We start from the raw sequence: 27,338 nt of genomic DNA, 5'->3' as shown, positions 1-27,338 counted from the left end.
CGGGCAGACGGGCAGGCAGGCAGGCAGGCAGGCAGACAGGCAGACAGGCAGACAGGCAGACAGGCAGGCAGGCAGGCAGACACAGACAGACAGACAGACAGGCAGACAGGCAGGCAGGCAGACAGACACAGACAGACAGACAGGCAGGCAGGCAGGCAGGCAGGCAGGCAGACAGACAGACGGGCAGGCGGGCAGGCGGGCAGGCGGGCAGGACCCACTGCCCACAGGACACCATCTCACTGGCCCAGTGTGAATGGGCAGCAGCCTCTGGCGATGGAGTCAGGACCCTGCCTCTTCCACTTCCTGCTAAATGACCCTTTGGAGCCTCAGTTTCCTCCTCTGTAACTGAAGGCTGTGACCAGTCACAGTGTCTGCCTCACAGGGTTGGTTTTTGATTAAGAACTGGAAAAGATCCTTTGAGGCCAATGAGTCCGAGCCTCTCATTTTCAATGACTTGCCTAAGGTCACGCATGTAAGAAGCAGCAGAGCTGGGACTGGCAGGCTGACCCTCTCTGCCTCCAGATCCTGCCTCAAACGAGTTCGAGGTTTCCATGACATCCAGCAGCACTGCCAGCTGGGAGACGGGTGATGGTAGTGACAGCGACCAGCACCAAGCCAAGGGCTTCGCATACTCTCCGACAAGCCAAAAGGAGCCTCCTTTTCCTGGGGAACACGAGAAGGACGCGGGCAGGGCCAGGGCTTGTCTACCGCTGAAGTCTGGGGAGGAAGTGGCGACGGCCTCCAGGAGTGGGGTGCCAGCAGTTGGCATACTCTGTTCAGTGCTCAGCCCTCCCCCCCAGTTTAAGGAGAAGGATGATAAAGCGGTGTACTTCCAGAGGAGGGGACCAGGCTGAGGAAGAAAGGGTGAAGGAAATGAGCTCGTTTAGCCTGGAGAACGCAACTCTGTGGGGCTCAGAGCTATTTTTCAGATATTTGGTGGATTCCCATGTGGAAGAGGGTTTAAATTTGTTCTGCCTGGCCTCAGAGGGCAGATCTGGGGCAGCCCGAGGGAGTCCTATCTGAGCTTCACAGCAGAACCACGCTGCACACGATGAGAACTTGCATGTTGTCCCTAGGCTGCCGGGGGAGGGGGGGTAGTTTCCCCTCCTCAGGAATGTCCTACTGGGCACACTTCTGGAGTCTGGCGTGGTCCAGGAGGACAGCCCCTTAGCAAATAGCAGTGACCAGAATGAAGCCAGAGGCTGCCTGAGGTCAGAGCTTTCAGAAGCCTCAGACGCCTGCTCCCCCAGCTACCCAGGCCCCACCTGAGAATCCCCATGGTGACAAAGTGGATCTCGAGCCTTCTCTCCTCAAGCTCCACCCCACCTCCAGCATGTGTGACCTGGCCCCTTCCACTCAGGCATGGGGGTCCTGCCTCAGTCTGCCCTCTGGTCACTTGCCCTCCTTGGCTAGCCCTGATTCTGCCCTCTGGTGCGTAAACCCTCAGCCACAGGACTGCCCTTCTGGTATCGGAGCTAGCCATCAGGGCGCTAAGCTGAGCCTGCTCTCTTCCAGGCTAAAGGCCCCCAGGTCGTTTGAACAATCCTCATTTTCTACACCATTTAACAAACATTTATCTGGTTCCACATGTGAGGCAGTGTGATGGGGCAGAGACACTGTTGCATTGAGAGCGGCAGGGCCTGGGTTCAGATCTTGTCGCTGACACTAGCTGTAGAAGTCCGGTCAAGCCCCTTTCTCTCTAGGCTGCCTCAGTTTCCTCCCCTGTCAAATGTGTGTACCTGTGTGTGTGTGGGGGGGGAGGAGTTGATGGCGTTCAAGGTCCCTTCCAGCTCTATGGCCTCCCGTGACGTGGGTTCCAGGGCCTTCACCCTCCTGGCCGCCTCCTCTGGATACTCTCCTGCCACCAATGTCCTTCTTACGATCCGGAAGTGAACCCAAGCCTCTGGCTGGGGGCTGAGCAGTCTCAAGGACATGAGGCTGTCCTGGCCTCATTCCTGGGCACTCTGTTACCATGTGAGCTGCCCTAACTCCCTCATGGGGGCCACTAGGCCCATCTGAGCAGCCCCAGTTTGGTGTCCATTTTTCCTCCCTTCCTCCCCTGTCTTGTACTTGTAAAGTTGACATTGGTAACCAAAGTGGAAGACTCCCCATCTATCTCAGTTCCATTTCAAACCAGAGCATTCAGCCCGATGCTTGAACCTGGTGAAGTATTTTAGGATCCTCATGTTATCCAGCCTCCCTAGCTTGGTGCATTCAAGACACTGCTCAAAAGGGGCGAGCATAGATCCCTAGGGCACTCCACTAGAGACCTCCTTTCAGGTTACCCTAGAACCATTTATGACACATGCCTTTCTTTCCAGGGAGAAACAAGTGACCCATGGTCCTGGTCACAAACAGAGAATTCATAAAGGAGACCAGGTGTCCTCCAAACGGTTCAAGAGGAACTCAGAATGGCAGACAAACCAGTGGAGGCTTTTCTGCCCGACTTTCAGATTGTGGGCGTGGACGGACATCCTCGTCCCAGGACCACGACCGAGTACGGAATGGAAAACGGCTGGCCCACTTTCTTCTGTAAGTGTTATGCCTCAGTTGGCCTCCTCATAAGCGATGCCTCGTGGATTGAGCATTAATGATACAAGACACACCTTCCATTCCACACAAAACACAATACCTCAGTCCCTACCTTGGAGGGTTCTTACGAGGCTCCAGTAGGTGGTGGCAAGGGCAGACTTCTCTTGGGTGACTCCTTCCTGGGGTCACCACAAATGTACAGATTGTAAAGGTCACCCACTAACCCTGAGCCCTGAACCAGACTCCCAAGAGGCTCCGAAAAAGCTCATGAGAGACTCAGCGTTCTGAGATTCTCTTAAGTGACCCTGCTGCTCCCGTGCTATCCACCCGCCACGCAGATGTAGCATAGACGAGAGTTTCTGTCTGGGTGGAAAACAAGCCCACGAGGTTAATTATTAGCCAGCTACCAGCTCTACCAGGCTGACGGGAGCTGCTGGGGGCTCCACACGCCTGCCCAGTACAGCCCAGACCTGGAGGCAGCTGGCATTAGGTCTTGGCCTCCCACCCAAACTCCCCCACCCCGGCTCCCCCCCCAACATCTCTGGTCAGAAAGCTGTGACCGCGCAGAGAGCCTCCACAATAAACTGAGCTAGTGTCACATTTCCTTGTGGCCTGGGGTCTGAGAAGAGCCCGCACGCTGCCCTGAGCTCGGCTGAGAAAGCCCTAATCACTGTGGGCTTTCCCATGAGGTCCCAAGTTCTCTGGCACGAATCAGAGTCCCCTCCCCCATTTCTCTGAGGGGACTTGTGACCACTGATGGTGCAGGTGTTGGCCCTTCCTAAGGAATCTTCCTGACTGCCAGGCTCGGTACCAGGAGAAACGATTGCTCCCAGGAAACATACACGTGAGCCAGAGCCAGAGAGGGAGAGGAAAGAGATGGAGAGAGACAGAAACAGACAGGGAGGAGAGGAAAGAGACACAGAGAAAGAGAGAAGGGAGTGGCGGGGCAAGGAGCGAAGAACCCCAAAGCCAATGCCCATCTTTGCCTTTGCCAAAGGGAATTTGGGTCTCCGGCTCAGCCAGCCTTCTTTCCTTTTGACTTTCCAGCCCCACGAGGAAGCCCCCAGGCTGGCCAGGCTGCTAGGCCTGGCCCCCAAGGGCCCTGCATCGGAGACCAGGGCTAGTGGGCTCTGTGGCTGTCCCCCTTTGCCCCTTCTGCCACCAGCTGCCTCTCTATTTAGAAACCAGACAATGAAACTGCTCTTCAAGCTTGACTTAGGTAGAAGGAGAAGCCCGCCCCCCCCCACCCGGGCACCAGCTTCTGCCTGCTCCCCCTCCCCTGGCCTGGCCTCGGGTGCGCCCCAGGGGGAGTTGGGAGCTGCTTACCTGAGCCGGGGAGCTCCTGCCGGCCCCCTTGCTGTCCTCCCAGTGGGTTGGGCTTGCCCCAGGTGCTTGGGCCATGGTGACTGCTTTGAGCTGGGCAAACAGTGCTCCACCTCTGCTGCTGCTGCTGCCTCTGCCGCCGCTGCTGCCCGGGCCACTGGCAGGGCCAGTTTGTAGGGGGCCACTAATGCTCACCCCCCCTGCTGCCACCTGCCTTGTTGCCAGCCTGTCACCTCCTTCCCTGGGAACGTTTCAGGTCAAATCTACAAAGGAAAAGGAAGGATTGTGGAGGGGGGGCCCAGAGTGGGAGAGCTGGGGAGCCGGAGCCGCAGTGGAGGGGACTGAGTGAGCTCTTCAGGCTCCCCTGCTGCTAATCCCCAGGAATCCAGGTGTGTGTGTGTGTGTGTGTGTGTGTGTGTGTGTGTGTGTGAGAGAGAGAGAGAGAGAGAGAGACTAACAGAGAAACAGAGAAACTAAGAGAAAGAAACAGAGAGAGAAACAGAGACAGGAGAGTCAGAGAGAGAGAGAGAGAGAGAAACTAAGAGAAAACAGAGAGAGAAACAGAAAGAGAGAGAGAGGGAGAAAAGGAGAGAGAAACAGAGACAGGAGAGGCAGAGAGAGAGTCAGAGAGAGAGAGTGTGTGTGTGTGTGTGTGTGAGTGTGTGTCTGAACGCACACAGGCGTTAGTACTTTTGCCTTCTGCAGCCTGGGCTGCCAAGGACCAGGCTCACCTGTCTTGAAGCAGGAGGCCCACCAGGCAAAGAGGCTGCCCTGACAGGTCCTCCAAGCCAACGGGGGCCAAACGTCCAGTTACTCTAGGCGCCAAATCTGCAGCCACCTCCTCAGACAGACAGTGGCTAGACCGCTAGCTAGCTGGGCACAGGCTCCCGATGGTGGGGGCTGACTCAGCTCTGCCAGCTACTGCTGCCACCAGTGCCGTCACCTGGAGCTGGGAACCCTGTGGGGTCCCTGGCCAGAACAAGGAAGCTTAGGGTGGCATTGCCCTGGTTACCCCGAGAGTGGGCAAGACTGTTCGTGATGCCGAGCGATGCCTGGGGTAGGAGATGGGAGGGGGCCTTGGATGCAGGGGAGCCTTGGGGCCTCCTCCAAGGAGACCAGGAGGGGGGGCTGCTGTCCAGTACCAGCTGACCAGGCACCTAGGGAAGTGGCACCCACTTAACCCTGGCCCTGAGGGCTGCACAGCCTCCTAAAAAATCACGTGACCGTAGGCACTGCTTTACCTACTCCGTATAGCAGAGTATATCAACCTATACATAGATACACACATACATATGTATCACATGCTACACACATAAATACACATATGTAACATGTGGGCTATAGTTCGATGTCATACACACACTATACACATGCACATACCCAAAGATACGTGTGTATATGTGTAGATGCATATGGAGTATAGCTATGTAGCCCATAGACACTATACATGTATGTGCCTGCACCCATCCACACATGTGTGTATATACACACATGGGGTATCGCTTTATATCACACATGCACACAATGTGTGCCCATATATCTATGTATACAAGCATGTGTGTGCGCACACATCTGTCTACACACATGTAGCTTCCTCCTTAAAACTGTGAAACTTCCTTCTGTACGGCCGGGCCACTGCCACCCTTCCAGGTTCCCTTGGTCACAACTCTGGTGTTATCCTAAAGCCCTTTTGCCTCCTTTTGATCTTGAAGGACGTTTAGAGTTTGGCTCCACTCCACCCTCCCAGACATGGGGCGCTGCACCCCCTTTCACACTCTGCTTTCTGCCCAAACGTCCTCCCTCCTCACCTTGGCCTATTGGGCTCCCAGGTTCCTTCGAGGTCCAATTCCTTGGGTCTTTCTGCAGGAAGCCTGTCTTCACCCCCTCCTTCTCTAAGTTCCTATAGCACAGCTTGGGTCCTGCCAGCAGAAGAGCCCTTGGCATGCAGCGCACCTCCACAGTACAGTGAGACATCAGAAGAAGGCACAAGGAAGGGTGCTCTGGGCCTGGGCACAGGGGGACGTCACAATTGTCTACTGTAGTGTGAGTGGCCATGCTGCCTGACTTTTGGAGGTAGTGCTATCAACCTGGCAACACCTGTCCCAAACTCACCATGGGGTCTCAGAGGCAGTATCTTCCCTACACAGTGGGTAGCTCTGGGAAGCCCCTCATGAACAAATCCTCCTCCATTGCTGTTTCCGGTCCTCCCTCCCTTCACCCTCTGCTTCCTTCTCTCTCCAGGTCCTTCAGCCATTGGGCCCCTCCTCCAGTCTCCTGGCCATCCTCCATACCTAGGACGACTTCAGCTTGTGACAAAGGGACACGTCTCCCCCATCTTGGCTATGATGCCAAGTACCCGAGAGAAAGGGCTCAGGCCCAGTAGGCAGAGGAAGGGCTGCCTTCTCCTTTGGCATCTCCTCTCTCCACCGCATTCATCCAGAAGTTTCGGGGAGGCCAAGAGTTGGGCAAGACCAGGCCCTTAGCTGCTTATTCAACCCCTCTTCCTGGAGATGTGACCACCCTCCAACTGTTTCAAGTCAGCCTCACATCTGGAGATGGGAATTCAGGGAACATTGAGACAGTGGCACCTCCTAGAGAATGGGCTTCCCATGCTAGCTTAGCTCATGCCATGAGCCCAGGCTCAGATCAAGTAGAAGCAACACGACGTGGCCAAGGGCCACAAGGGAAGACATTGCTCTGGATGCCTTAGTATTCCCATGAGGCCCCGTGGCCAGTCCTGGGTGCCACAGCATAGACACAGACACAGGCCTGGTTGGAGCCATAAGACAGTGACCAGCATGACGAGGACTGGGTGGAAAGCCTGCTGTGTAAAGGCCAGCTCAAGGAACTAGGCGTTGTTTAACCTGGAGAAGAAAAGATTTGGGGCGGGGAAGAAGATGGGATCTTGTCCCCAGATATGGAAGACCTGTCTTTGGGAAGGGGGAGCAGGCCTGTTCTGGTTGGTCCCCGAGGACAGAACTAGGAGTGATGGGGGGGACGTTGGGTGCTTTGGGAGGTGGGGTCGGCCCTTCCTGGTCATCTCCAGCATGAGCCAGACTCCCACTGAAGTTCCAGAAGCAGCTCCCGGCCAGGATGGCCAACATGGCTTCACCTTAGATTCTCTGGCTCCGAGGTCCTGGGACCTCACCAGCTGGGCTACTCTCTTCAGTGCTTCCAGAAAGAGCACAGAGCATCCTCACCACGCTTCCCATCTCGGGCATTTCTCGCCCATGGCTTTCCATAAATCCCTCTGAGAGGATCTGCCCAACCCAAAGCTGCCCTAAGGAAATCTCAGTGAGGTACAGCCCACATCTGCTGGACCTCTGTGGCCAGTTAGCTACACAGCACATGTTAATGGAGTAAAGGTCAGGAGCTCGATCCCCAGCCAGGCCAGCGAGCAGCCTGAGTCAGCAACGTGATCTTCATGGGGTGCTGAATGGGGGAACCAACTGCTGTCCCCTCAAACATGCTCTGCCAGGGACACTGAGGAATAATGGAGTCCTTGGCACTGATGTGGCACCTAAGTGGCCTCCTTCCCAAGAGCTTGATGATCCATAGCAACAAGGGCCCACACAAGTCCCATTCTAAGGCTTCCTTGTGACCTGGAGTTGTCCTTCAGTTTTTGACACTCTGGCTGAAGAGACTTTGAGTTCGGGCCCCCAGTCGTGGGCTGGCTGCCTGGTGACTGAGCATCAGCCTTCCTAAGTCCGGAGTGGCAACAGGGGGTCTGCCAGAGTGGGGAAGCTTTCAGTCATGGAGACTCTCAGAGACCAGTCACTATGCCATAAAGAGGCTGAGAGCAGCATCCCCAGGGGAGTCACCACCAACGAAATGGCCAGTTACAGTGACGAAAACATATTCTGGGTGGCCCCAGAGGGCAGATCCTCCAGTGTTACAAGGAGGCTCAGTTCTCTCCAGGGAGAGGCTGTCTCTGGGGTGCTCTCTCCAAAGCTCAATGTAATGAACTCACGTCATGTCAGGATTGGTCGAAGGATCTGGATATGTTTCACTTGGAGGACGTGAAGGATGCAAAGGGCCGACTTGTGGAAGAGGCGCCAGTGCTGCCTGACCCTGGAGGCTAGAACTAAGAGCAGCTCTTGCCTCCCATCATTTGGTGATCGGGCTCCCAAGTTCTGTCTCCCAGATTTTCCCACCGTGTTCCCAGCACACATCGCCCTAACTCGGTGCACTTGGGCTTGGCCACTCTGAAATCACAGATGTTCTCCCCACCCCAAAATGGCAGCCAAGTTTCATGTCAGTGCATGACAGGGCCAGCCAGCCAATGCACAGCCCTGGATTGCAGCAGACAAGCCAACTTGACTTCAGCTGCCGCCGTTTGCCAACCCACAGCACCAAAGCAAACACACACACCCCAAGAGTGCGAGCATTCAATCAACCATCACTAAGCTCAAAGGGGAACCTGGAGGAAGCTACGCTGGGCACGGCCTTGCCGGCTCACTTCTGCTTTTCCACTGCTGCTCGATGACATTCCCAACACCTTTTGTCCTCACAATGCTGACGGAGCTGGGAACAAAGGAAAATGAGCCACTGGCGTCTGAGAGGTCGATGTGGAGCACAGTGGAGGAGGCCCACTGGCTATACCTCTAGCCCTTCCTCTAGCAGACCCGCTTGGTCTCTGACATCCTGCCCTCCCCCTCCCCATACCACAGCAGAAAGCTCACAGATTCACAGCTTCAAAACAGAGGAGGCCCTGAGAGAGTGGCTCGTTCAACCCTGACATTTTCTAAGTGAGGAAACAGAGGCCCGGAAAGGTTCAGGGTGAGGTAAGGAGCATTGGACCATTTTCTTTCCTTTTTTATAGATGGCAACTCTTAGACTCAGGGAAAGGGACTTGCCCACAGTCATACACCTTTTCAGTGTTGCTATGGCAATCCTCACCCACTTGGCTCTGTCACGGGCCCCAGGCCACCTGCCCCTCAGTGGATCAGGGACTGTAGGGGACTGAACACTCTTCCCAAGTTGATTGAATTGCATGCTCTCCTCATGGAGAAGCTACTGTTTGTGGAGGCCACCCAAAGCCAGAGAGCTGAACTGAGGCAGGCAAAGATGTCAGCACGCTGCACGTGATTTTAAGCACTGTCTCCTTGGGCCTCATAGGTCAGGGCGACCTTTCAGAGTGGCTTTGGGGAATGCAGTCGGGGGCTTTTCTGAGTTCAGGGAGACAAAGGGGACTGGAGCTTTCTTGCCAGGGCTCCAGGATAGCATACAGAGAGAGGCAGCAGGTCTGGCTGGTGGGGGACCCACTACCCTGTGTGATGGGTGGGACCAAAGAGCACTTTCAGGGGCTGAGCCATTCCCTGCCCCCACCTCAAGTGCCTGTAACAGAGACCACCTCATGCTAGAGAACTGCCCTCTCCTTGCCAATAGTCAGCAAACATTAAGCCCCTACTATGTACCAGGCACTGTGCTAAATGCTGGGGACACAATCAAAGACAAGAGACAGTCCTCGCTGTCAAGGAGGCCCAGTCTCTTGAATATTTTGTGCTGAGTGTAGACTCCTCTAGAGACAGCTGGTCATACAGTAGCTTGAGTGATGGGCCTAAAGTCAGGAAGACCCGAGTTCAAATCCTACCTCAGACATGCCTAACTGTATAACTCTGGGCAAGTTGCTTAACCTCTGTTTGCCTCAGTTTCCTCAACTGTAAAATGGGGACAACAATAGCACCTACCTTGCAGAGTTATGAGGATAAAAGGAGACAATATGGTAGAGTACTAAGCCCAGTGTCTGGCCCATTTTAAGTGCCATATAAATGTGTGCTATGATAATCATTACTATTATCATGAGGATCAAATGAAGAGATATTTGTAAAGTGCTTAGCACATTGCCTGGCATACAGCAGGTGATAAATACATGCTTATTTCCTTCCTTCATCCTTCCCTCTCTCCTTCCTTCTTCCTCCCTCCCTTCCCTTTCCTTCCTCCCTTCCTTCCTCCCTTCCTTCCTCTCTCTGTCTCTCCCTCCCAACTTCCCCATTTCCATCAAGGGCACCATCACAAAAATTTGATAAGGGTTGTGAAGTCCCTGTGCAGAAGCCCATTCAAACTCCAGGTGAGATCCCAGTCATGCTCAGAAGTCAGGCCAGTTCAGTGATAGGTGGCAGTCCCAGGACCAAGGTTCCAATCCCATCTGTGCCAGTTACCGCCTGTGGGAGCTTGGGGCTGGCCTCTTCTCTCTCTCTGATCTCCAGGTGCTTCGTGGATAACCTCAGTATGGGAACAACAACGAGCAGGTGACCCATGTTGGCCGATGGCCCAGTGCAGAGGGCCCAGGCCAGCTGAGAAAGCCTAGACAGTCTCGAAGGAGGCCTATTCTAGAGCCGGCATCCAGTGATTCTTGGCACTCACCAGTGTATATGTTGGTGACACAAGTAGCAAAACGTTACATTGAAATGCTGGTCATAATAAAGCTTCCCAATGGGTCTCTAAGCTAAATCAGCCAGAGCCCTGTTCATTTCGGACCCCACTAGCCCATGCTGCACAGCCGTGACACACAGAGGCTTTCCTGACCCACCTCCACTCCACTCTCCTGGCATACCTCACCCTCTTAGCACACCCCACCCCTAGCACACCTCACCCACCTTCCTAGCATGTCTCACCCCCACCGCACTCCCTCCCAGTGCATACCCCACTCCCACCCCCACCCAGGGCAGCACCACTGAAAGACAAGACCTCAAAACACTCCGATAGGACATTTTGGGGGGAAAAAAAGCACCCAGTTTTGTGCATGTTAAACTGTCATTAGTCAGGGCTCCTGGCCAGGACGTGGGAACAGCTTTGTCTATAGAATTGTTGGTTACAACAACATTGTCCATAATAGAACTCCATTACTGGCCCAGAAGGGGAGAGCTCTGAGCTTACTCACAAGAAGCCCCGCAGAGCTTCCAGAGGCATGGGGCGCACACATTGCTTAGCCTCACATAGTCTGCTGGTAATTATTGGAACACATGCCTCCTAGAAGAGCCATAGAGACCATCTAAGCCAACACTGTCATTGGGTTCCCAGGGAAACGGGCCCGGATTGGTGAGGAGCACCTTGCCTACATTCATACAGGGCAGAATCAAACCTAGTCAGTATACTGACTCCAAAAGCAGGGAGGGAGGGAGGGGGGAGGGGAAGGAAGGCGGAAGGGAGGGAAGGGGGAAAAGGAGGGAAGGAAGAAGGGAGGGAAGGGGGAAAAGGAGGGAAGGAAACTGCAATGTGCCAAGCACTGCACTAAGCCCTGGGGATAAGAAGAAGCAAAAGCAAGACGGTTTGTGCTCCCAAGGAGCTCCCTTTCCAAGGGTGGAGGTTTGGGGGCTACAACTCGAGAGTTTGGCTCCACCTGCAAGCTCAAAGGAAAAGTCCGTGGTCCTTAGGGTGCAGTGCAAACAGAAGGGGAAGCAGCTTCTCCACTGCCCCTGCCATTATTCAGCCTGAGCCATTGGACAGTTCCAAGGACACTTGGGGGGGGGACCTTTTGTTCTGCTGGCCCTGTGGAGCTAGTTGCCAGATGCCATCTCCCAGGGTTGCTCCCTTGGACGATGTTTGTGGGGCCCCCATGGTCAGGGGTGGCATTGAGGCTCTTTAAGTAGAAGGGGTGGTGAAGGATGGAGGGTCCCTTCTCCAGAGGTGAATGAAGGTGGTGGGGGCAAGGCTGGAAGGAAGGTCAGTGGTCTGGAGGGTTCTTGGGCTTGGGAGATAGAGGGTGGTGTCAGTCACCAGGAAGGCGGTGCTAGAGATGACTGTGAAGTTTGATCTGCCTGGCACGTCCCATCTTCTGTGTCTTCCTCAGGGGGACTTACTGTTTCGAGCAGGCTGGTTTACCTGCCATATTGGTGGCAGCAAAGATAGCAGCCCCTTTTCCATAGGGAATAATTAACAATAATGACAGCAGAGCGACACTAATAATAGCTACCATTTATATAATGCTTAATATGCACTTTACGGTTTACAATTCGATCTTTCGATCTATCATTTGATCTTCACGACAACCCCGGGAAGTAGGTGCTATTATTATAATCCCCATTTTACAGATGAGGAAACTGAGGCAGAGAGAGGCTAAGTGACTTGTCCAGAGTCACAGGACTGGCACTCTGTCCACTGCACCACCCAGCTACATAGGAAGCAGGATAGGCGGTCTGGGAGGCATTGCCAATCCTGGGACTCTTGGCTGCCCCTACCAGAGTTCGAAGAGAAGCAGTGCTGGTGATTTGACCCTGCGTGGCACATGGTGCCCCCATATCTCCCGTAAGAGATGAGCAAACCATTATTTATATAATTATGATTTCTCTGTTTATAATAATTACCTAATTAAAATCCATGCTGATACACACAAAGTTGTCACATATGTACACACAGTTATTTCCTGTCTGTCATGGTGAGTTTCTTTTCTGTGGGTGGTGTTTGTTGCTCCCCATGCCCAGGACTTGGTGAACCCCCCTCCCCATACCCCTCATCCCCCAACCAAGCTCAGGGGCCTGAATAGTTCCCAGCAAAACAAGCTTCAGAGAAAGTACGAGAATGAGTGATTGGTGTCTGTGGTAGAGAGAGGAAAGGAAAGAGTTGTATACTTTCCTCATGTTGATTACCATATTTCTCTTTCACCAAATTCTTTGTAAAGAGGGCGAGTGTGGAGCAAAGTGAAGAAAAAGTATAAGGTGACACTATGGCGAGAAATACACAATTAACAATCATAACCAATAATATGACCGGGATATGAAGTCACCCAGAAGGTACAAGAAGACAGCATGATGTATTAGAAAGTAGAATTGAATGCTATGTTGTTTACAAGAAACTCATTTGGAATAGAGTCACATAGAGTTAAAATGTGAAGTTGGAGAAGAATTCATTACATCAGAGAAATTTTTAAATAGCAGGGATGGCTACCACGATCTTAGATAAGGCAATAGCAAAAACAAACAAGGTAAAAAGGAATGAAAAAGGAAACTGCAATATGCTTAAAGGAAACATAGATAATGAAATAAAACTATAAATGCACCAAATTTCACACACAGCATCTAAGTACTCAAAGGAAATGCTATTTGAATTAAAGGCAGAAACAGAAAAACTATAATGCCTGGGGACCTCAACATACCCCTTTCAGACTTAAGACAAATCTAACAGAAAGATACACAAGGAAAGAGCTAAGGACCCAGAAAGAATTTAGAAGAAGTTACATATGATAGATGTCTGGAAATTATTGGGTATGAATTGAAAAGAGTATAGTTACTTCTAACTATGCATGGCAACTTGAGAAAAACTGACCACATCTTAGGGCATAAAAACCTCAAAAATGTATGCAGAAAAATTAAATGCATCCTTTACCAACAACAATGCAATAAAATTGTTATCAATAAAGGTCATTCAAAACAGAGTTAAAATGAAATGGAGTCCAAATGATTTAATCTTAAAGCATTGGTGGGTCAAAGAACAAATCATGGAAACAATATATAATTTCATCAAAGAAAATGACAATGATGAGATAACATACTCCAAACACTTTCATTAGCAAAAGAGAAAAGGTACAGATCAATGAATTGAGTGTGTAATTAAAAACACTAGAAAAGCAGTCCATCAGAAAACCATAACTAAACCTAAACATGGAAATTCTGAAAATCTAGGAAGAGATAAACAAAACTGAAAATAAAACACCACTGAATTATGTGTAACAGAGGGATGCCAAGTGAACACAGTGCGCTTGATTGATGCAATCTTTGCATGGAAGAGGCTTGGGAGGCTGCTTCCAGAAAGGCATGATAATGTGGAATAGAAGGGTCCTGCTCACAGGTTTGTAATCATGTAGGGAAAAGCAGACGTTCGATGGGCTCTGGGGCTAGAACTAGAGTGCACTGACAAGGGCTTGCTCCAGTTCTTTTCCTCTTTGGTGGCATTTGAAGAGAGACATTCTGTGAGCCTCTAGACAGGGCACAGACCTCCTGGGTTGAGGAAGAGGTGTTCCCATCCAATGCCTTCTTGTTGCCTGGGAAAATGAACCTCTGTTCTTTGCCTCTGTTTCTGTTCTGTCTCGCTTTTGGGTGAAATAGACTAGAGATGCCCATGACCTTACGAGATTTGACAAATTGGATGAGCAAGGTAGCAGAGGTCTGGGAGCCAGAGTTCATATCAGATTGTGTGGTGGGGATCCCAGGACCAAGCCTAGGCATCACCTGGAATAACCTGAAAGATTGAGTTGGGCCTTGCCTGAGATGAGGACTTCTACAGCAGCTACGGCCCACTTGGAAGTGAACTTGGGGGGACAAATGTACCCTTCCCAGGGGTCAAAGTGATATAGGGGAAACCTGCTGCCACACACTGAGTATTGGCAGCTTCTGGTTTCGCTATGCCTTTGCAATAGAAATCTTTTTGTAAAAAACTAAGCAATGTTAATTAGTTCAATGGAACTGAGGCTGCAATCACTGCCTGTTGATTGAGGGGTGGGGGAGAACATGCACCAGAATAGAGGCTCAAGCTGATCGAATTAGAGAAGGGCACCCCCAGAACCCTATGGAAGAGCGAGTTCAGAGTGTTGCCAGAAATAACTAAATGAAAGTAGGATCTTTAAAAAAAAACCCAAAATGAATTAAAGATTCACCTTAGTTCCCTTGGTCCAAACAAAGAGGGCACAAATAAAACGTCAAAATAAAAAGTGACAAAGAGGAGGAAATGAGGGAATTATGGGAAGCTACTTTGCTCAATTACATAAAACTGCTCAAAGAAATGAATATTTACAAAAATAGAAAGTACTCCAATGAGCAAAACAGGAAGGAGAATTTCAATAACCCTACGTCCGAAAAGGAAATTAAGGAAGACATAGGGCAACTCCCTAGGAATTGATTTGTATCGGCAAATGGATTTCCAAGCGAATCAGAGCAAACACCCAAAGACCACCTCCTTCCAATAGGACCAAAACTGTTTGTAAAAATTGGAAAGTAAGTATCCAACCAAATTCCTTCTAGGAGAGAGATATTGTCCTAAGACTAAAGGGGAGAATGATCAGAGTAGGAAAACACAGAATAGCATCCTGACAAATACCAATGAGGAATGTTATCAAAGAAGCTATGGTACCATATTAAAAAATTATATGCTAAAATTGTATTTAGATCATAAATACAGGATTGGTTCAATGCGAGGCTAACAACAGTAACCACAACAGACCATACTAACAACAAAAATGATAAAAACCAAATGATGGGGTTGATAGATGCATAAAAAGGTTTTGGAAAACACACAACACATATTTATGTTTAAAAAAAAAACAAAACACCAGTAAGTAGCATTAGAATAAATGGACCTTTCCTTAACATAGTTGGTAGTATCTGTCTGAAATCAAGAGTTACTATTATCTATCTGCCACAATGAGTTCAGAATCAATGTGACCTGAACATAGAAAGTCACATCATTAAAAATAAAGAGAGAAGAGAATGTGCTGACGCCTTTCAGAAGCAGGAGTACGGAAATGTTCAACTAAACCAAGAGTTGGTCAGAAAAGGGAAGGCGCTCAGTCGCAATTATGAAATTCAGAGCTTTTTGTGCACACGCACACGCACGTGCCTGGAATGCACTCTCTCCCTGCCTCCCCATGACACATTTGAGGAGTGGCTCCTTAGCCACTGCCTTCACTTCGGATTTATTTGAATATTTATGACCCATGTACTTCTTTGTGACTCTGGCTAACACAGGCTCTGGCTCATAGATAAGAAGTAAAAAAAAAAACAACCCCACCAACTCTGGGCCACATAATTAGCACACATTTAAGACTCAAAGTCACTCCCCCTCAATACGGGCAGAAGAATTGCCAACGTTTAACAACCAAAGGGATCATTAACAACAACGATAATAATGAGGCTGCAGAAGGGGCCTCCTCCACACATTCTGACCCCTTCTCCGGATGTAATTCCCAAATTCTGCTGCAGCCCGAATGACCAGCTGGTCCACCCTGTTTCTGACTAAGAATCCCTTCAAAATGATTACTCTGAATCCAGCCTCTGCCTCCAGAAAGACTTGTCAGTTTCTGCTTCCTGTGTGAGAGAAGCTTTAGCGCTCTACCAAGCGGCATGGGTGCCATAGTGCATAGAGAGCTGGGCTAGAGTTGGGGAAGGCTTGTGTTCAAATTCAAAGTCAGACACGTACCCAGTTGTGGGACCCTGGGCAAGCCACTTCACTAACTGCCTGCCTCAGTCTCTTCAACTCCATAACAGGGATCACTATAGCTCCTACCTCCCAGGTTCATTGTGAGAATCCAAAGCACTTGGCACCATGCCTGCCACACAGTAGGTGGTAAATAGATACCTGTTCCCAACCCTCAACTCCCTTCTCTCAATGCCTTGGCCACGTCTAAACGAATGGCAAGTCCTGGGCTCAGTGAACAGTTGGGCCTTTCCCAGTTTTTTTGCTTTTCCCATTTCGGGGGAAAAAAAAATCTGGCTCAAAAACATAACAAATCTTTGTCACAGCAAAACCCAGGAAATAATCTGACAAGTGTCCTGTCTGTTAAAGGAAGCAGATGTTAAGGTACCATGAAAACGAAAACTAGGTAGCAGAAGGGAAAATGTGGCAAGGCCAAGAGGGGCCAAAGAAAGAAAAGAGAATTAAATCCACGCTGGCCACTGAATGCACAACAAGGGTGGTTATGGAGAAAGAAATGGGTGGGCCCCACTGAAGAGAAGCCCCTCCTTCTCTCCTGGGCCTGACCCGGGAGTGGCTACCAGTGGGAGGCCCCCAAGGCTCTCTCCTGGGCCCTCTCCACTACTTCCCTTGACCAACTTCTCAGCTCCCATGAATTTCATGACCATCTCTACACTGATGCCTACAATCTACTCATTCTGCCCAAACTTCTCTGCTAACTCCTGTCCTGCATTTCAATCTGCCTCTTGGGCATCTTAACTGAATGTTCCACATATGGCTTAAATTCAACATGTCCAAAATGGAACCGATCATTCCTCGCCCCACTCCCCAACGTCTCTATTACTGTCCAGGGCACCACTCTCCTCTCTTCCTCCCACATCCAGTCTGTTGCCCAGTTCTGATGTTCTGACTTTTGTAATTTCTCTCACATACGCTCTCTTATCTCCTCTGACATTGCCACAATCTCAACCAACTGCAGTCAATAAACATTTATTATGTACCTACTATGTGTCAGGCACTGTGCTAAGTGCCTATGCTATAAAGAAAGGTCAAAGATGAGGAGCTCATAATCTAATGAGGAGACAGTATGCAAACGAGTACAGACAAAGACATTAGAAATTGGAAATGATCAACAGAGGAAAAGTAGTAGAATCTAGAGGGATGGCTGGGGAAAGGCTTCCTGTAGAAGGTGGGATTTTAGTTAGGCTTGGAAGGAAACCAGGGAAGCCAGGAAGCGGAACTGAGGAGTGAGAGTATTCCAGGCAGGGAGGGAAGAAAGGTACCTCCTCACCTCACACCTGACCTTTCACCATAGCCTCCAAGGGAGGTGGAGGCCCCCCCCCCCCAGGTCTCTCCCTTCAGCCATCAAAGAGATTTTCCCAAAGCACAGGTCTGATCGCGTCCCCCTCCCCACCCCAACTCCACAAACTCCACTGGTTCCCCATAGCCTCCAGGATCAACAATCCTCTGTTTGGTCTTCAAAGACCTTTACAACCTGGTCCCTGGGCAAGGTAGCTGAGAGCAGTGGATCACTGGGCTTGCAGTCAGGAAAACCCGAATTCCAATGCAGCTGCAGATACTTCCTAGCTGTATGACCCTGGGCAAGTCACTTAACTTCTGTTTGCCTCAGTTTCCTCATCTGTAAAATGGGGATAATGATAGCACCTAACTCAGCAAGGTTGTTGGGAAGATTTCTAAAAGCACTTAGCACAGTGCCTGGCATCACCCCTCAAATGTTGGGGTTCAGGCTCTGTCTGAAGACCTCCAGGGAATGGGAGCCCACCTACTCTCCCAACAGCTCTTGTTGGTGGCAAGTTGGTCCTGTCACTAGGTTTCAATGTGCCCACTTCCTACAGCCACTGATTTCTGTCAATTCTACAAGACCAATCCCTCTGGCACACCAGAGCCCTGGGAGAAAGCATGATTCTCCTCCATTCTGTGTCTTCTCAGGGCTAAACATTCCTAGAAGTTCTTAGCCCATGTTTTGGTAGCCTGAATGCTTCCAGGGAAAGAGGGTCCAAGGGAGCTCAGAGGGAGGAATGATTTTTATGACTCACCCCTCAAATAAACTCTCCACTCTCCCCTCCCCAAGCTCGGTCTCCCAGAATACCCTGGCTGCAGTACGCCAGTAGAAAAACGCTCTCATATACTAAATAATACGCGGGCTTTGCCTTCACATACGTATAGGATTCTGGGAGCCATACAAGAATCCTTATCACAGTTTCCCCTCCTATTCCCCCCCAAAGAAAGCAGATTTGAGATCCAGCTCCATTTAAGCCTTGACCCTGGGGATAAAGTCTCAACATACTAGTTACTAAGAAGCAAACCTGTTTTGAGGCTGCAGAGACCTCGAAGGCAGTTCGTGAGAGCCTGACACAACAGGCCCCCTGAGTGAAGGGGAGCCAGCTCCCTCCCAAAGTTCCTGGTTGCACAACTACACAAGGGCCAACTCAGTGACGATCTCACTCCCCTGGAATGTGCCAACAATGTCTTTCATCTCGCTCTGGTATATACGAAGAGACTGAAGTGGGGAAGAGAAGAAAGTGGGCCAGTGACCCTGGACATCCCCTCACTGGACTGTGGTCTGTGCCGGGAGCTGGCCATCGTCCAGCTGGACAGAACCAACCACCCGAGCGGAGGAAACGGGCCACACCATTAGCTCATTGTAGCCCAGACGGGGGAGGAGGGCGGCAGCGGCTTTCCGGGATGTTGGGCTTGTACAGAAGTGAAGGTTACCCTAATCTGCAGCAACTGAAGACAGGCAGCCTAGCCTAGAGCAATGCCTAAAGAGTCGGAAGAGCCCGAGTTCAAATCCATCCTCTGCCCCTTACTTAATTAGCTCTGTAATGAGGAAGTTGCAAGTCAAGTCAAGTCAGGGAACCATTCTAAACCTCTGGCAGTTCTTTAAGCGTGTGTCAGCAGAGCCACATTCCACATCAGCAGAAATCCCCACCCTGACAAGATCACAGGTCCTTGACACGCTAGCCCGCGCTGCCCAGACCAAGGAAGCCAATTGTCCAGCTGCTCAGCTCTGAGGGGGCACGGAGGAGCTTCCTCTACAGAAGTCCTACCCTAAGATGCCTCAACACAGGGGAGATCGCCCACTAAAGGCAGGCCAGTAGAACAAATGGCAGCCAAGTGACATTGACAGAGTATGGGGCGCGGGGGAGTTGTCGATCAGAACATCAAAAAGCCCAAATGCGAGCTGAGCCAGGAGCAGTACGGGAGGTGGGAATGGGGGAGGTGCCAAGAGGCAGATTTAGGCTTGAAGTCAGGAGCAACTTGCTAGCCATGAGGGCTGCATGGAAAGGGCTGCCTGGGGCAGCTAGGTGGCGGTGGATAAAGCGCTGGCCCTGAATTCAGGAGGACCTGAGTTCAAATCCGGCCTCAGACCCTTGACACTTACTAGCTGTGTGACCCTGGGCAAGTCACTTAACCCCATTGCCTAGCCAAAAAAAAAAAAAAAAAAGGAAAGGGCTGCCTGAAGAGCTTGCAGTAGAGACATTGGATCTACTGTAGGGACCATTCTTGTCCAGGCAAGGGCTGGACTGTGGTGTCAGCTGTTTCCTCCAGCTCCGAGATCCTGAGCTTCTCTCATGGATTTTGAGCCATGGGAATGGCTAAGGCACAGACTGAAGGATAAAAGGGTAGAGATGACAACAGCCCAGGCCTGAGCACCAGGTAGAAAGGGGAAGGAAAAGAATGCTCTGAAATGAGTCGGGGGAAAATGGTGGCTGCGACTGTAGTGTTATTCTAGATAGGACTTTGGCTCGGTGGCAGCCACATCCGAAAATCAAGCTAAAGTCCGAGAGCCAACGTGAAGGGGAAAGAGCTCTGGATCTGGAGTTGGTAGAGGAAACTCCACAGGAAACTGTCACTTGAGGACTCTCTAAGACCATCTGGCCTGACCCAGAATGGAACATGGCCCCCCATTGCATCAGCCCTGACAAATGGGTACCCAGTCTTTGCTCACTGAAGCCCAGCTGCTCCCAGCACCCCCTGATGGCTCGGCATGGGCCAAGAACAAATGTTCAGCAGTGCTCAGAGCTAGCTCTCAGGACGACTGGACAGTTTCTTCCTGCCCTGATCATTCAGGCATCTTTGTTCCCAGGTCCCCAGTGTGTTCACAGGCTCATAACAATTATAAATTCTGAGCCATCAAGGGCTCCTTCTGGGGACTGCAGGCACCTAGATCAGGCACAGGGTGGAACCAGAGCAGCCAAAAGGAAGTCCAGGTGGCAGTGACAGAGCCAGCCGAAGTGAAGCAATCATAAACCAATCAAAATTGTTAGCATTTCTACAGCGCCTTGAGATTTGTAAAGCACAGTACATGCGTTATCTCATTTCATCCTCACGATAGCCCTGGGACATAGGGGCTATTTTTGTCTTCCCCATTTTACAGCTGAGGAAACTGAGGCAGACAGAGGTAAAGTGACTTACTCAGGGCCACACAGCTAGGAAGTGTCATGGGCTCCATTTGAACTCAGGTTTTCCCAACCCCATGGACACAGAAATGATGCATCTCTTTATAATAGCACCACCTCATACTTCCCTTCTCAGTTCCTGGAGGGTCAAAGTTGAAAGGGACTTTAGCAATCACCCAGTCAAACCCTCTCATTTTCCTGACAAACTGAGGCCCTCATCTCTACCAGACCCCAGAGAGTGCCTTATTTCCTTTTACAGACACTTTGGCCAAGTCCCCATGGTCGGTGCCCCAGCCTCCATTTCTGACTCACCGCCCAAGCTTCCTCCCCTCTCCAACCCTCGTTCTGATGACCGGTCATGGAATTACCACCACCATGCCTGGTGAAGACCTAACTGCATGCAGGGCCTGGTCCATGACCCTGGTCAGCGTGCCCTTGACTTCTGTGCCCTGTGGCTCCTCCCTGTTCACCACCTCCTCCCCATCAAAAGGTCATCTCCTTGTAGGCAGGGACTGTCTTGTTTGCTGCTGGGACAGAGTAAATGATCTTTCACTTATTCAGCTGTAAAATGGTAGCACAGTGGATAGAGTGCCTGCCCTGGAGTCAGGAGAACCTGAGTTCAAATACAGCCTCAGACACTTCCTAGCCGTGTGGCCCTGGGCAAGTCACTTAGCCCTGTCTGCCACAGTTTCCTCGCGTGTAAAATGCGCTGGAGAAGGCAATGGCAAACCACTCCAGTATCTCTGCCAAGAAAGCCCTAAAATGGGGTCACGGAGAGTCCAACACGACTGAAAACGACTGAACAACAGCAACAAATGGGGATAGCAACGCTTGTGCCACCTATCTCGGTCAGTGCTTTGGTGAACGTTAAAGGACACAACATGCAAAGCATTGGATGGAGCGCACGACCCCTAAGGCCATTTGTGCAGCCCTTAGCTTTGGGGATGCTCCCTAGAAATACAAGCAATTCTTTGTCTTCAAATACCACTGTGCTCCAAAGCCAGTTCCGATGTCCTAATGCAAAGCCAGCTGGCTGAGGGGCTCATGACTAGACAGGACCTCAGGGAATCCCTTGTTGGCACAGTCCCTCCAAAATCCTGTTTGCCAGCCCTCTTGTGGCATGCTTGAACTGAGAGGCAGCAAGGATGCAATTACAAAATGTTCCTGAGAGAAATAAAGGGTCATTCCGAATATTCAGAGCTCAAGGCTGGATTGTGTGAACGTGAGAAAGATGAAGAGAGTCCTGAAATCACTCTACAGACAACTGAGGTGCAAGATAATAACGACAATCATTTGGAGGTAAAACAGTGGGACAAAGGGTAGGTGTGAAGAGGGGAACGGCCCTGCTCATGAAGACCATCTGGCTAAGAACACAGCAGACTGGGGCCCATCAGAAAGAAATGAACTGCACAGTGCAGTGTTGGCTTAGCCCAAGGACTGCTGGGCCAACCAAGGACTGGAGGCAAGTGCCCATACCTTTCTGCCAACACAGACTCCCTGCTCCCCAACACCTTCCCAGCACCTCAACTAAGGAACCTCCCTATGGCTCTAATATCTGCCCATAGTGTTCCTCTTGTCCCATGCACGCATGTCATGACATTGCATAATGCATGCCTACATACCGCTCTTAGAGGCAAATGTGTATGCACACACACATGCACTCACATGGACATGTGTGCACACATATGCTCAGTCTTGCTGGTACAGAAGCCCCTCTTTAACCCCAGCTGTTCATGCAGCAGAACTTTGAATCACAGATCACCACAATGACCAAGGAAACCCAGCAGGCTGAACCGGCTGTGCCTATGGTAACTTACAACCACTGGGCCAGAGAGGCCCACAAGGGCAAGGTGGGGCCTGGGCATCTGGCCAGAGTGAGAGGCCTCAACCGGCCTCGCCCAGCTGTGTTTCGTCTAAATGACTTGAGATCTAAAAAGAACCACAGGGCAGCCTTCGACGCATTGCAAGAATTTTTGAGGAGGATTTAGGGAAAGATAACAAGGGATTCCCCAAGATGAGTAGGCTTGGAATTAGGGTTCCATCAGTGCATCACAGTAGGGAGACCCCTGCAGGACTCCTCAGTGGGAAGGGTTTCCCTCTGGGATTTCGAAGACATTAAGATGCTGTCATTGAGAACTTCCCACAGGAAGCCAGATCTCCTTAAAATTCCTTGTTTACCTAACAAGGCATCAAATCCATAAGGATTGGAGATTTCCCCTGGGGTGCTTGGGAACTCCCTCCCCAGTAAAGATCAAGACCTATTTTTGCCATACAAGGAGCAGCCTGAAACGCCGGACCCAGCCAACTCCCAAGTGTCAGGAACGGGATTTGAACCCAAGGCCCAGGCCCAGCAGCCGACAGGTCTAATGGCTCAGATCTCATCATAGCATTGTTCCCATCTGCTGGTCCAAGGCCCCTGTCAGGCAGTGGGCTCTCCCACCCTGGGACATTCACTTTTAAACAGTTTTCTCTGTTGTGTTGTGACGGGCACAATGGGGGGGGGGGCATTTAGGGTTATGAGCCCTCCTGGTCCTGTGGGGATCTGGGTAAAAGTAGTTCTGTGCTCTGTGCTCGGTCTTGGAGGCTTAGGAGGCCTTGAGAGACATTTCAGTTGACCCTCCCAGAGGCCCCCTGTTATTACCCCCACTTTATTGATGGGGAACAGAAGGCACCAAGACATGAAGTGAGTTGCCCAAGGTCACATAGCTAGTAACTACCTATGATAAATCGATGTTTTTATGAGAAGCGCTAAAGCCAGGATTCAAATTTAGGTCTCCTTGACTCCCAAGTCCAGCTTTGTGTATGTGTGTGTGTGTGCGTGTGTGTGTGTGTGTGTTTGTGTTTGTGTGTCTGTCTCTGTGTGCATCTGTGACTGTGTGCTCGAGTGCTCGAGGAGGTCCTGGGGGCCTTGGAGTTTGGAATCTCAGCTCTGTGACCTGGGCTGAATCACTTAAGCTTCCTCAGTTTCATTTTCCCCACCAATAAAGTGGGGGGGAGGGAACCACGTGGGCTCTGCCTCAGGCACTAGCCATGCTATGTGAGCCTAGGCAGTCTCCTCATCAGCAAAATGGGGCCCATAACAGCACCCACATCTCAGTGTTGCTGTGATGATAAGATTTGTAAAGTGCGTTATTATTATTGTTATTACTCAACTCTGGTGAAGAAGATGAAGCCCCCGGGTGGCATTTGCAAGCGGCCTCTGAGACCCCTAAGCCCACACCAGTCACTGCCTTCAGACAGCTCCCTGAACTCAATCTCTATGCTGATGTCAGCCCTCACCTCTCTCCTGACCTCCAGCCTCATCTGTCTCCAACTGGACACCCCCCAAGACATCTCAAGTTCATCGGGCCTCAATCCCTCTTCCTCACTTCCCAATCACAGTCAGAGCAGTGCTTCGATTTTGGCAGGTGAATGGAGAGAGCCAGCAGAAGCTGCCCTCCCATTCGCATCTCCTGGGGTTCCCTGCTCTGAGCCGGCAGTCAAGCCAATCTGGCCATTTCCTTACCAAAGACTCCATAAACTGCCCGCTGCTGTTTGTGCCAGCCCTGCCGGGCTAGTGATTGGGGCCAAGAAGGCAATGAGCGTAGTCTGGGATTCCCTCTCCCTGAGGAAACCAGGCTGGTCTTCGCACTCGTGGCCCTCCCATCCTCCACGGTCCCTGCCCCCACCCCCTGCACTGCCAGGGGTTCTTGCAGGGCCTGGGAGCCAGCTCCTTGGGGCTGCTTTGAACTTGACTCACCGTCCTCTCGCTAGCACCACTTCTCCTGTCCTCTTCATTCCAAAGATCATTCTTGGTGGGGAAAAAATAAATCAGAAGCAGAAGCAGTGGAGTCGTTCTGCCCTGGATCCAGCATTTGCTTCTCTTTGCCACCCCCGACCCAGGAGGTGCCCCCTCAACCACCTCATGTGTAAAACACCCGGGAAGCTGGGCAGTACTTGGCAGGCCCTGGGGCACCACAGAAATGCCACTAGCTGTTATTCCTTCCTGGGGCCCAGCCATTCAGAAAGGTGGGGGCGGGGGCAGGGAGTGGTGCTGGGGGGGGGGGTCCTAGCCTAAACACACACAGAAAAGCCACACCCTTTACCTGGCCAAAAGAGCCCCAAACTTGGAGTCTGGAGAGCTGGATTCAAGTGCCAGCCTTACCCCCGTGTGGCCTTGGGCTTTCACGGGCTCATTGCATGGCAAGAAGAGGCCACCAAGTCCCCACATCCTTTTCTGGCAGCCTGGATCCTCCTCAACTCTGATGTGTCCCCTCCTCCAAGGTCACCCAGGGGCAGACAGAGCAGGAGAGTGAATCGTGACCACCGAGGCACCAACCCTCCAAAGCGGCCTCTGACCCCTACCTCCGCATGCAACAAGGGTAAGGCAGGTACCCTCTGGGGCCTCACTTTCTCCAGGCATCAAACTGGGCAGCTGGACCAGACCATCTTTAAGGTCTCCTTCAGTTTCTGGGAACCCAGACACGAATCAGGAAAAATAGAGGAAAACAAAGCTGTTCCTCCACAAAGGCAGAGGCAGTGTGGCCAACAGCCAGCCCCAAGAAGGCCAGTGGACTCCTGTAGCAGACACATGAAGCCGACAAGCAAGGACAGTGGCCAAGCAGAGCAGAGCAAAGTGTGTCACATTTAGGGACAAGACAGACACGAACATCTCTCACTTACTAGATGCGTGTCCCTAGCCAAGTCACCGCCTGCTCTGGGCCTGTTTTCTTCTGTGAACATCGAGCGGCTCGGCCTGGGTGTCTCGCAGGTCCTGTCTGCTACAGTCATCGGGATGGTCACATGGGTCGTGCTGGATCCCAGGTGAAGGCCAGGGAGCTCTGGGAACGGAGACGAGCCAGTGACCCTAAATGTGCGGCCCCTGCTTTGGAATGATCGCAATCACCATTCTCTGAGGGAACAGAACATCCTGAGCCTTGCTGGCCTTTGGCTACTTCTTGCTCTCAGCCTGAGCTTAGGGCTTCAACTCCAAGAGAGTCAAAAAGTTGTCAAATGTTGCCAGATCTAGGGCTCCAGCTTGAGTTGGGCAAGTTTCCCAGGCCCCAAGATCTCGGGCTCCCCTCTTGACCTTGTACTCCCTAAGGCCAGCTTAACAATTGCCCGGACTCCACCCAGTGGGAGGGAGTTGGAAGCCCAGGGTCAGAGATTATTATTAGCCCTGATAGTATGCCTACCCCTAGGCCAAGCACTATCAGAGGGTTGGTCTAGCCTATGCATGGGAGGTGGCCCATTCCACTCTAGGAGAGCTCTAATTGTTAGAAAATGTATCCCTTGGGTTAGGCCTTGGACCTTCCTAGTTCTGCCCCAAGGCCAAGCAGAACCAATCTGATCCTCCCCCTGCCTCTCCTGTCGGCCCCATACCCAGGCCCCAACATCTTCTACCTGGCAAACATGGGCCGTCCTTTCAAGCGATCTTTAATGTTGCTTGACTTTGGGTCTCCTTCCTCTCCTGGCCCCCTGCTTTCGGCCCACCTAAGCTTAGTGCTGTCCTTCCTGACATGTGGTGCCCAGGGAGCCAGAGATAGGAGAGGCTTGGCTCTAAAGGGGACTCCCCTAACCCAGGGCACTGAGGCAGCTGGGGGGCGGGGAACTCTACTATCTCCCCCATCCTGAAACTCAGGCTACTTAAGGGGCCTGGGCTTCCAGAGAAGGGCCACTGGGGACTTCCCTACAGGAGGGTAGATGCTCAGGGTGCCTCCTTGGAGAACATCTTGAGCTGAGCCTCTAGGGCTGCTGGGAGGCATAGGTTCAAGCTCAGCGAGCCCCAGACATCTGAACAGAGTCCCCAGGGGCCTTGGGATTTGGAGCAGCCAAACTAGGCAGACATCTGTCTCTGTCATCATAAGCCCTTAGGGAGTGGGACAAACTCCTCAGGGTCAACGGCCAATGAGGCACACAGACTCTTCTCTGCCCATTTGGGGTCCCCTGGGTGAGGGGCTCTCTGGAACTGTCCTGTTCCCACCGTCACCCGCATCCGGGCGGAGCCTGTCTTCCCGGGCCCTCTTCATCATCCTGTGGTAACAGAAGCCTAGCGTCCTGCAGGAGACATCGCTTCCCCAGTGCCTTCTCCAGCCCCGACCCAAGGGGAAAAACAGACCTTTCGGATTCCAGCAGTCAGTTTTTTCTCCCTCTTCCAATTGCATTATCTTGATTTGTCTGGGTCTCAGCTGTATGCCCCTAGGGGAAGAGAAGCTCCTCCAGGGCAGGGTTCAGGGCTGGTTGTTAAATATTCAGTGGGAGGATTTACACCTAAAAAAAGATACAAATCAGGTCTAGCCCCAAGTGAGAGAGACAATGATGCTGATGCTAATTCATTCTCGCCACTATAGCACCCCCGCCGAGGTCTTTTGGGGATTTGGTGTTCCCAGTGCCTAGCCTAGTGCCATGCAGGCCAGGTGTTTAACAGCCATGTGTCCAAGCTGCACGCTCAGGATTCTTTTGGAGCCGATAGCCAAGATGGGATGTTGGCACTAGAAAGGACCTTTCCACTTCAGCCAGTCAGATTACCAGCATCTATTAAGCACCTACTACGTGCCAGGTACTGTACTAAGCGAGCCTTTCCCTCTTTTCACTCTTCATTATGCATTTGTCTCTAGCTGGTTTGCACGTGGCTGTTTGCCTATTGTCTACCCTGTTCAAGTGGGAGCTCCCTGAGGGCAGGGACTGTTTTTTTGCCTCTCTTTGTATCCCTAGCATTTAGCACAGTAGCTGGCACGTAGTAGGTGCTTAATAAATGCTTGTTGACTGACTGACTAAGCTCTGGGGATACTGAGAAAGGCAAAAGGCAGTCCCTGTCCTCAAGAAGCTCATGGTCTCATGGGAAAGACTTAGGCACAAATGAGAGAGCTACAGGAGAAGGTAGAGAGAAGCACCAGAGCGAAGGAAGGCACTAAGAAGAGCTAACATTTACATAGTACCTACTATGCGCCAGGCACT

At 51.4% G+C, this 27,338-nt stretch overlaps 1 protein-coding gene across 4 annotated transcripts in view; it reads right to left on the bottom strand.

Annotated features, from left to right (window-relative positions):
- The window catches only part of LOC114023935 (Krueppel-like factor 5), a 53,622-nt gene extending 27,013 nt beyond the window's left edge, over positions 1-26,609 (bottom strand). Inside the window, exons 1-3 of one of the 4 annotated variants that reach the window (XM_027836703.1) lie at positions 26,500-26,609; positions 25,065-25,222; positions 3,859-4,118 (exon numbers count right to left, since the gene is read on the bottom strand). In XM_027836703.1, coding sequence (XP_027692504.1) covers positions 3,859-3,933 — 75 coding nt within the window. In that variant the 5' untranslated portion in view covers positions 3,934-4,118; positions 25,065-25,222; positions 26,500-26,609. Of the gene's footprint in view, positions 1-3,858; positions 4,286-4,586; positions 4,639-25,064; positions 25,245-26,499 lie in introns of those variants that run through there. The other 3 variants (XM_027836706.1, XM_027836707.1, XM_027836704.1) reach the window with 3 other exon arrangements.
- Positions 26,610-27,338: the final 729 nt, after the last annotated feature.

Source organism: Vombatus ursinus, unplaced genomic scaffold (genome assembly GCF_900497805.2).
Source record: "Vombatus ursinus unplaced genomic scaffold, bare-nosed wombat genome assembly UNPS02014819.1, whole genome shotgun sequence".
Lineage (NCBI taxonomy): Eukaryota > Metazoa > Chordata > Mammalia > Diprotodontia > Vombatidae > Vombatus > Vombatus ursinus.
This window is presented reverse-complemented; position numbering and strand designations above follow the sequence as displayed.